The sequence below is a fragment of the Prionailurus viverrinus genome, chromosome D1 (assembly GCF_022837055.1).
Source record: "Prionailurus viverrinus isolate Anna chromosome D1, UM_Priviv_1.0, whole genome shotgun sequence".
Classification (NCBI taxonomy): Eukaryota; Metazoa; Chordata; class Mammalia; order Carnivora; family Felidae; genus Prionailurus; species Prionailurus viverrinus.
This window is the reverse complement of record NC_062570.1, coordinates 115,086,282-115,095,332: the sequence shown is the minus strand read 5'-3', so window position 1 is coordinate 115,095,332 and position 9,051 is coordinate 115,086,282. Positions and strand designations below refer to the sequence as shown.

General features: G+C 65.9%; 1 protein-coding gene across 2 annotated transcripts; it reads right to left on the bottom strand.

Moving 5' to 3' along the window:
• Positions 1 to 200: 200 nt before the first annotated feature.
• On the bottom strand, positions 201 to 6,604 carry GATD1 (glutamine amidotransferase class 1 domain containing 1). 2 transcript variants are annotated; one of them, XM_047877816.1, is made up of 8 exons: positions 6,457 to 6,604; positions 4,700 to 4,776; positions 4,090 to 4,195; positions 3,804 to 3,911; positions 3,035 to 3,129; positions 2,118 to 2,211; positions 1,866 to 1,977; positions 201 to 1,774 (listed from the first exon to the last, which is right to left on the bottom strand). In XM_047877816.1, exons 1-8 carry the CDS (start codon positions 6,518 to 6,520, stop codon positions 1,768 to 1,770), a joined length of 663 nt encoding a protein of 220 aa, XP_047733772.1. In that variant the 5' UTR covers positions 6,521 to 6,604; the 3' UTR covers positions 201 to 1,767. The 2 variants fall into 2 exon arrangements, with proteins under 2 accessions (XP_047733772.1, XP_047733773.1); XM_047877817.1 differs by lacking the exon at positions 201 to 1,774 and having other exon boundaries at positions 1,862 to 1,977.
• Between the last annotated feature and the right edge of the window lie 2,447 nt (positions 6,605 to 9,051).

Below are 9,051 nucleotides of genomic sequence, written 5' to 3'. Positions count from 1 at the left end.
GCTCTGCTGGTTAAGCATCCAACTCTTGGTTTCCGCCCAGATCATGATCCCACGGTCCATGGGTTCAAGCCCCGTGCCAGGCGCTGTGCTGATGGCATGGAACCTGCTTAGAGCCTGTCTCCCTCTTTCTCTGCACCTTCCCCATTCGCACTCACTCTCAAAATAAACAAAAAAAAATACACGGGTCATGGAAACTACAATTTGTTTTACGTTTGTTATTGTGACTAATGCTGCTATAGACGCTTACGCGTTGTTCCCGTAGATCATTTCCTGCAGGCGGACGTCAGGGTCTGTTTTAAAGCCCTAGGCATGTGGGGGCATCCCAGAGCAGCAGACTGCCCACACCCACACCCTGCCCCTTCCGGGGGGGGGGGGGGGGCCGCATTTCTAGAAGCCTGGAGGCACCCCCAGCCCCACACCCTGACCTGGCAAAGCCAGGGCCGAGCCACAGCGGCTGCCCAGGAAGCGGCTGTGTGGGGCGCTCGGCAGGGCCCGCCGCACCTTGATCTGACACTCAGAAGCAAAACCACCACCAGCTCTCTGTAGATGGTACAGATGACACCCACGAGGCGTGATCTTTAAGAAACCTGCGGTGATCCGTGCAGGCAGAGTAGGACCAAGGCCCCTGGGTGCGGGTGGCCAGCCCGCAGTGGGCACAGAGCAGGGCGACAGCGGTGTCAGGAGCTCCTGGTACAGTGCTCCCAGCAAACACCCGAAGCGGAGGGGGTGTGGGAGCATCTCAGAGTGGTCTGCGGCACTGGAAGGAGCGGCCTGAGACCCAGGGATGCCTTGCTTCCTTGCTCCTCCTCTGTTCCAAGGGGCTGGGTGCAGAGCTGGGCCCAGACGGGGAGGGGCTGGCGGAAGGTGGGACCCACAAGAAGGCCCAGGCGGCTCCTGGAGGTCCCACCATGGGCCGCAGCCTGGGCCAGGCACCCCGAGGAGACCACAGGGTGATCCGGACGCACCGGGAAGGGGCCTCCCCAGCAAAGGCCTGCGGGGTCCTGGATGGTGCGGACCGACCGCCACCCCAGACCCAGGCCGGCCACACGCAAGGCCTCCCGCCTGGTAGGGCCTGTGCCGCTGTCACTTCTACTTCACAAGCAGAGGTGCGGCTGCAAGCCTGGAGGCCACCCGGCAGCAGCGCTGTGGGCCAGCAGCACCGCTCTGAAGACACACGAGCACGTTTCCCTCAGGAGCGTGGTGACACCTGCCCCTGGGTCCACCCTGGCCTGGCGCAGTGCCGCCATCACAATGCGAAACCACACACCAGGCAAGGACTACAGTTAGGGCGGCTCCTTCAGCACCCGCCGGTCCGGGGGCATTCTGGGGGCCGGGAGCTAGCACAGCCCCCCAACACCCACAGCGGTGGGGGCAGCAGCCCAGGCACCGTCACCACACAAAATGGGATCCCGGTGCCCTGGCGAGGCTCAGTCTGGGCGGACAGGGACAGGCAAGGGCAAGAGACCCAGCGCCCAGGAAGACCAGGGGGCGCCGAGACCCCACACCAGGACCCCCGCGGCTGACTCAGACCCACTCTGCGCGTTACGCTCACTTGGAATTCTCAGAGACCACCTATCGGCCCTCAGCTCTCCCTCTGCTCCAAAGAAAACGCCCCTCAGGGCTCAGTCCCGGAGGCCCCCAACAATCCCACAGGGTCAGGCAGGGGCCGGGAAAGTCGCTCTCAGGGGCGGTCGCAGAGGCAGGGTCCCCGGAGGCCTGAGGTGGCAGCGTCCACTGGCAGGCCGGCTGGCTCCGCGGGAAGCCATGTCACTTCCTGCAGGACAGGTCAGGTCAGGGGTCAGGCTCCGGCAAAGGGCCTGCCAGGAGCCAGGAGCCCGCACCCCCCCCACCCCACGGCCCCTCACCGGCTGCCGCACAAGAAGAGCAGATTCTGCACAGCCGGGACGGTGGAGCTGGCGTTCTGGCCCGTGACGAGGTGGCGGTCCAGCACCACGTGCACAGCATCAGGCTCGCTGGCTGCAGGGGCCCCAAGAGCGTGGGCCTCAGGCAGTGCCCGCGCCAGGCTCGCCCCCCTCTCCCCTCGCAGGGGCCTGGGGAGGACTTGGCCTGGGCCTCCCCCAGGGCTCAGCCGCAGCTGCGGCCCCCACCCAGCTCACCACTGAAGTTGGCGCCCGCGTCCTTCACGAAGTCCTCCACGATGAGGGGCAGGCGGGCAAAGCCAGGCGCCCTGACGAGCTCGTACACAGAGGGCTGCGGGGGGAGGGGGTTCCCACCCCGGGGTCAGGAAGGTCCAAATCAAGCAGGGACCCCGGGGCTGGGGCTGTGCGCCGCTGCTCCAGGGGGTCCGCCCTCCCGCCGCAGGTGCTCAGACAACAAAACCATCGGGCGCCCCTCCACGGCCCCAGGGCGCATGAGCCAGTGAAGGAGCTGGGCTGGGCGAGCAGCCTCAGGGCTGAGCCCCTCGGTAGCAACGGGCAGAGTCCAGGGACAGGGTCGTGGGTACAGCCGCCCCAGGGTCGCAGGGGCACACAGTGAGATGCCCCTGTGGCTCTCCCCCCTCCCAACCTCGGCCACACCACTGGCCAGGCCGGTCCCATGCAGACCCAAGTGGTCGGGCCGCAGTCCTCAAGGTCTGGACCCTCCCTCCAGCCTCCTGTCTGACCAGGCCCTCTCCCTCACTCCTGGACATGAAAGGTGCCGTGCACTTGACAAGGACAAAAGCAAGGTCTTGACCTGACCCCTGCTCCTTCCCCAGCATCCCAAAGTCACCCCCCCCACCCCCCCCCCCACACACACATACACACACACACACTAAGAGCCCCACCCTGTGCTCCCCTCCCCTGTCCAGAGCCTGTGCCTGTGCCCTGGGGCCATCCTGGAGGGGCAGCAGGGGAGGGGTGAGGAGGGGCAAGCAAGCAGCACCACTGCCTGGGGCTGGAAACCCATGATCCTGGGCTGGGCACATGACTGTCACCCTTGCCAGAGGACAGTCCCCGTGCCTCCAAGCACGTATGCGGGCCTCTGAAGCCTTCTACGGCTTGGGACCTGGGACCCTCCCTTGCACCGCACTCACCCCCGTGACGCTGTAGCCCTGGAACACCCACGACCGGTCCTCGTTGGTGGCGCAGCAGAGGGCGGCGACGCCGTGACCAACAGCACAGATGGGCTCTGGAAGCAGGGGCGGGGCCTGAGGTCGACACCCGCCGGGGCCCCTGCCCCTCTCCCCACATCTCCCAGCTCAGAGCTCCCTCCACCGATGGGGCGCGACGGGCCCAGTGACCAAACTGCAGGGGGGGAGCTGGAGCGCATTCCCACGGTGGCAGCGGCGGCCGGGAATGACCACTCTCTGTCCAGACCACACTGGACACAGGCGGCCCTGTTCCCGCTGACAAAGGTCGCTGTGTGGAGCCCTGGGTTTCTGTCTGTTGGTCCCTAATGAGCATCCTGTCCCCATCCCTGTCAGGTCTGGGCAGCGTGCCACATCTCCACAGAACAGCCTTTCTCCTGGCCCTGCTGGCCTCCAGCCCTGAACCCCGTGACGAACAAAGCCGGCAGGTCGCCCACCCGCCTCAGAGCGAGTTGGGGGAAACAGCCACCAGCCCCCACGGAGGCCAGGAAGAGGTCACACACAGGGGGAGCGACCGAGGGGCACATGGTGGGGGGCACAGGGAGGGGCGCCCCAACGCGTGTGTGTGCACCTGTGCGTGCAAGCACGTGCGCCCTCGATGGTCAGTCAGAGGCTCTCTGCGTCTGCCCTGTCTGCCCCCCCAAACCATCCCCACTGGCCTCTCCCGGCCGTTGGTGCCGCCCCACGCACATCCCCAGTCCCAGGGGTCACCTACTGCTCTCTGAGCGGAAGTGCTGGAGGATGCGGGCGAGGGACCCACTGCTGGCCAGGTCGGCCAGGGCCCCGGGACAGCTGGGAATCAGGAGGGCGTGGTACCGGGCACCTGGGGGGAGACCACGGCAGTTCGGTCACAGACAGCGAGGACGCGGGCGGCTCAGTCACGGCGCTCCGCGGCAAGTGCGTCAGAAACAGAAGCAAGGGAGCACTCTGGAGGCCACGAACCACCCCCCCGGGATCCCACACCTCGAGCCCCCAAGGTTCTGGCCCCCGGGGCCCCTCACCATCAATGGACTCCAGCTTGGCGGGGCTCGCGTAGGCCTTGAGGCGGAAATCCTGCACCCAGCGGGCGTTGCTCTCGTTAACGTCCACGAAGTCTATGGTCCTCCCCTGCAGGAGCACCGAGAGGCAGACACCCCACTGTCGGTTCACAGGGACTTCAGAGGCTGACGAGAGCTCGGGGACAAAGGCACCGACAGCCCAGCCCCTCACCCCTCCTCGCCGCACCCCCCAGCCACCCCTTGCTGGCCCTCGTCTCCCACCTATAAGGTGGCAGCAACTGTCCCACTGGGGACAACAGAAACATGCCAAGTGACAGACACTTGAGGCATCGCTGTGACCCCTAAAGCCCACGCCAGAGAAAACTGGAGAACTGGTGAAGGTCCATACCACCCTCGCGCACGTGCGCACGCGCTGACCTACGACAAAAGGTCTCCCGCACCACAGTGGGGCCAGAGCTTGACGATGCCACCAAGGTCCGAGTCCTCAGCCCGGCCACCTCTCTCGGGGTCACGTCAACCCGAGGCTCCCTGCTCCTCCCTGAGACCAACAGCACTCCCCCGGCCTCAGCCCCAAAAAGGTAGGGAGCCCGTCCGTGCGTCTGGCTGGACTCACCCCAGGGGTGGCCACCTGCAGGTTGAAGGCGGCGCCAGCCAACGTGAAGCAGTGCAGGAAGGACTGGGCGGACACACCTGCAAGGTGAACACGGCTCTAAAAAGGCCACGAGGCTCTGGGGGCAGCACGAGGGGCAGCAGGGCACACACTCCCAGCTCCAGCCTGGAGTCCTCTCCTGGTCCCCCACCCCAATGGAGGACCCCCTCTCACAGCCCCAGCCCACAGGCCCCGCCCCCAAAGGACAGGCTCTCTCCCTGGCCTGACTACTAAAGGCCTTTCCAGAAGACAAACCCAAGTGCAAACCCAAGGGCATCGACTGAGCCCAACCCCCACTCCCCCTACATTCAGCCAGGGAGAGGCAACACTGAGCAAGCCCTATATCCTGGGGGGTGGGCAAGGGTCAGCAGGACCCTCTTCACTCCCCTCGGGCAGGCCTCGCCCTCACTGAAGGACACGTGGCCTCTGCTCACCAGGCTCCCGGACCCTGCCCCCATCCCCAGTGCTGCTCACAGCCCTCTTCTGTCCACGTCTGGCCCACAAGATTCCTGGCTGCTGGGGCTGGAGCTATCTGCTTCTAAATGGGATTGGTGTGCACCCTTCCACCTTTACCCCAATCCCCGACCCCACCCCCAAACCTCTTCTCCATCTTTATTCGTCCTTTTGTACTAATACGTATCGAGCAGAGTGCACGCGCTGAGCAAAGACAGTACCCACAAATCGTCCCCCAGACTTTGCCTGATGGTGCTCTCAGTTCCTTGAACACTGCTTCACCCCAGGACCTCCTCAAGGGACTCTGGCCGGAACCCTCATCCTGCCTACAGTGCCTCGTGGCCTGGTCAGAGCTGTGTCCCCACCCCACGTCCTCAACATCCCTTCCGCACCGCACCGCCAAGCTGGCCCTCCTCACCCTCATCCACTCCGCAGCCACCTTTGGTTGTACCCCCCAACCTGCCTCTCCAGGACCGACCCCTTCCCCGTGTCTCCTCCCACCCTCAGTGTGGGCACAGCGCTCAGGGCCCCTGGGGCTCAGCACACAGTGACTCCACGACCTGCAATCCTCTCCCTCACCCTCTTGCGCCGCCAGAATACAAGGAGACCAGGCTCCAGAGCCAGACCCCAGGTCCCAACCCTGGGTCGCCACCTCCCCCACCACGTGACCAAGGGCTCATCACTTCCCTCCGACAAAGGAAGCACAGATGCTCAGGACAGTCAGCTGCCTCCCCGCCCGTCGGTTCGTTCCTTCCCTGCTGGTCCTGAGCGAGAATCTGCACGGAATCGCAGACCCACCAGCCCCGCTGTCCTGCTCGAGCCCCACGCCGGCCCCTCCTGGTGCCTTCACCACCTGGCGGGTCTGAGGGTTCTCTGCCCCCGCACATTTCCGTTCCCCAGAACCAAACTTCCCCAACCCCTCACCCTCCTGGGTGTGCGCAGGGCCAGCCAGCAGACAGGTGGGCACAGGCTCATGACCCACCTGCTCCGAAAGGCCCCGGTCCCCGGGCCTGCCGCCTCCCCACCCGGCCCCTCAGAAACCCCCCGCCCCTCCCCACACTGAGGCCTGCCCGCCCCCGAGGCGGCACCTGCGGGCGCCAGCCCGGGACCCGCTCTCTTCCCACAGAAACGCCGGGGCGCGGGGCCCCCCGGCGGTCAGCCAGCGCCCCCGCGCCCGGGACACTGGCGACGCTCCCTCTCCACGGCGGGTCTTCCACCTGCCTCCCCGCCGGCGCCGCTGGACGCCCGCCCGCCCTCGCGAGCCTCACCCTCGGCGGCGCCGCTGGCCACCAGCAGGCAGGCGGGCCGGCTCTGCAGCCGCTCGGACGCCATGGGCTCGGCCGGGGCCGGTGCGGCCTGCGCGTGCGTGAAGTGTACGTGCGTGTGCGCGCGCGGGCCGGGATCGCCGGTCACGTGTCGCGGCGCTTCGCTGCGGGGCCAATGCGGCGCCAGGGTCACGCGCCGTGCCCCCTCCCTCCAGGCCCCGCCCCCCAGCGCGCGTCAGGGGCGGAGTCCGCCCCGTGCGACTGCGCCTTGGGCCCGAGACCCCTCCAGCTCCGTGAGAGGGGCGGAGGGCGTCCGGGGGGCTCAGACCTTGGCCCCAGAGCGCGGGCTGACTTCCCGGCGGGACCCCTCAGCGGCCCTGAGCACACCCCTGGCGCGGCCCCTGGACACAGTCAGGAACACGGTGCCTCCCTCGTCCCTTGGGGCAGGAGCGGGAACCGGGAGAGAAGACCCCTGCCCGTGGACGGAGGTCTGCGCCCCGTGGACGTGGGTCCCTCCCTGTGGACGAAGACCCCTCCCTGTACACCACGGTCTCTCCTCGTTGATGGAGGTCCCTCCCTGTAGGCGAAGGTTCCCCCCCCCCCCCCCAGCGGACCAGGGTCCCTTCCCGTGGATGATGGTCGCTGCCTCGTGGATTTGGACATTTAATACTTGATCACTGAGACTGAAGACATAACGTGGAATGCCAGGGGCAAAGCGCCCTGCCCAGTGGGGCTCATGTCTTGGGGGTGAGGGCTGGGATATGGATTCATAGAAGGTGACATTCGTTTGTTAGTGAGAAGAGCAGTGGAGTGGGCAGGCTAACAGGGAGAGGGGGTGGGGGCTGGGGTGGGAGCTCAGATGGGTAATAGGGGGGCACATCTGAGGAGCTGGATGAACCACTCACCTGGGGCACGGAGGGTGGGCCTGCAGTGGTGGGTCCTGGTGAGGGCAGGGTGGGAGTCTGGAGGCCAGGGAGGGGTGTGCAGGTGTCCACGGAAGCGGGGGCAGGATGGATGGGTTCTGCCTCACCAGGATGGTTGTGGGGAGACAGAGGTATCCAGGGTCACTGGGGCTCAATGAGTCCCTGGAGGAATGTGGGTATCACTTCCTGAGATGCTTCAGGGTGCTGAGTTTGGTAAGGAAATCTAGGATGTTGTTTGGCCAAGCTGCATTTGGAGCAGTGTTTCCATAGATTGTCTAGGAGGCAGTCGGGTGGGCCATCAGCAGATTCCTGGGTGTTCTCTAAGGCCTGGGCTGGAGAGCAGGGAGGGGCTTGGGCACAAGCTGATAGTTAAGAGAAGCAGCTTCACCCTTTGGCCCCACAGGCCACCTCCAGGACCCCCTGCTTCCAGGGTGGAGGGGCGGGCAGCAGGGTTCCCCCAAGGTCCTGCCAGCCTCTGCCCTGAGTAGGGAAACCTTGGTCATGGGTAAGAAATGCCAGAGTGGGTGAGTCTAGGCCGAGGTGCATCTCCTGGGTACCCCTCCTCCACCGCCCCTGGCTCTGTCCTCTGCCTGGCTAAGCCCCACACTCCCAGGAGTCCTGACTAGCAGCGACACAGGACCTCAACCCCTGCAGGACCCTCCCTCCAGAGTGAAGCAGGAGCTAGGGCCTCCTGGCGCTGGCAGGGCCTCAGGACAGGGGACGGGACAGGAGCCGTGTTGGGTGGGTGAGGGACTTTGGATGGAAACCAACAGGACTAAGGTCAGAACACAAGCTGGGCCTAGCCACATGAAGAGCTTCCCCACCATGCACATTCGTGGGACCCAGGGGCTGGAGACGCCAGGCTGCAGCAGGGACCACGGGATCCTCCTGCTGGCACTGTCCCCCCCACCCCCCACCCCCACCCCAGGGCAGCCCTAGCACCCACCTCCTCCTGCATCACAGGCTCATTAAGCCACTTTGGTCGTCTCCGTCGCTAAGAGGATGGAAAAGGAAGCCTGGCTGTGACACCGTGCAGCAAGGCTGTTGTATGCATGTGTGTGCACCAGCGTGCGCCCCACTGCACACCCCGGCCCTTGCACGATGCCTGCCGGCTGGACCCACCCACCCCAGCAGGCGGAGCACACCTAGTCCACGTCCCCCGTATGTGCGCTCTTGCTCTCGCACGTGTGCATGACCCTGACCCCAGTCCAGGGCGGCGTGCTTGGGCCCCTCAGCGGCTCCCAGCACGGGCACCTGTAAGGGTCTGGGTCCCCTGTGGCATGTGGAGTTGGGGTGGGCAGCCTGCACAGGGACAGGTGTGCTGATATGGGGCCTTGCCAACCAGGAGCCTCATTCCGGGTCTGGCAGCAGCCTGCCACTCGGTGTGTGTCCCTGTGGACAGTAAGGACCTGGACAGGATGACGCCTGAGGCCCCGTCATGGTGGCTGGGGTGAGCCCGAGGTGGGGGTGCCCCCCAGGTGGGCTTGTGGTCTCTTGCCCTCTGCACACCCCCAGCTGTGCTGGCTCATCTGCCTACTTCCTGAGTGGGTTCCCATTCCAGTGGGTCAGCCCCCCTGCCCCTTAGACCCCCCTCACCTCCAGCAGGCGAGGAGAGGGTGCTACTCAGGTCCTGCTTTGGGCGTGATTGGGGCTGCTGCAGAGGGAAAGACTGGCA

Excerpts from the sequence above, each read along its gene's own strand:
- GATD1 (XM_047877816.1), bottom strand. The coding sequence starts at position 6,520 with ATGGCGTCCGAGCGGCTGCAGAGCCGGCCCGCCTGCCTGCTGGTGGCC. Across the intron at positions 4,777-6,456 it reads GGCCAGCGGCGCCGCCGAGG|GTGTGTCCGCCCAGTCCTTC; the intron begins GTGAGGCTCGCG and ends TTCACCTTGCAG. Across the intron at positions 4,196-4,699 it reads TGCAGGTGGCCACCCCTGGG|GGGAGGACCATAGACTTCGT; the intron begins GTGAGTCCAGCC and ends GTGCTCCTGCAG.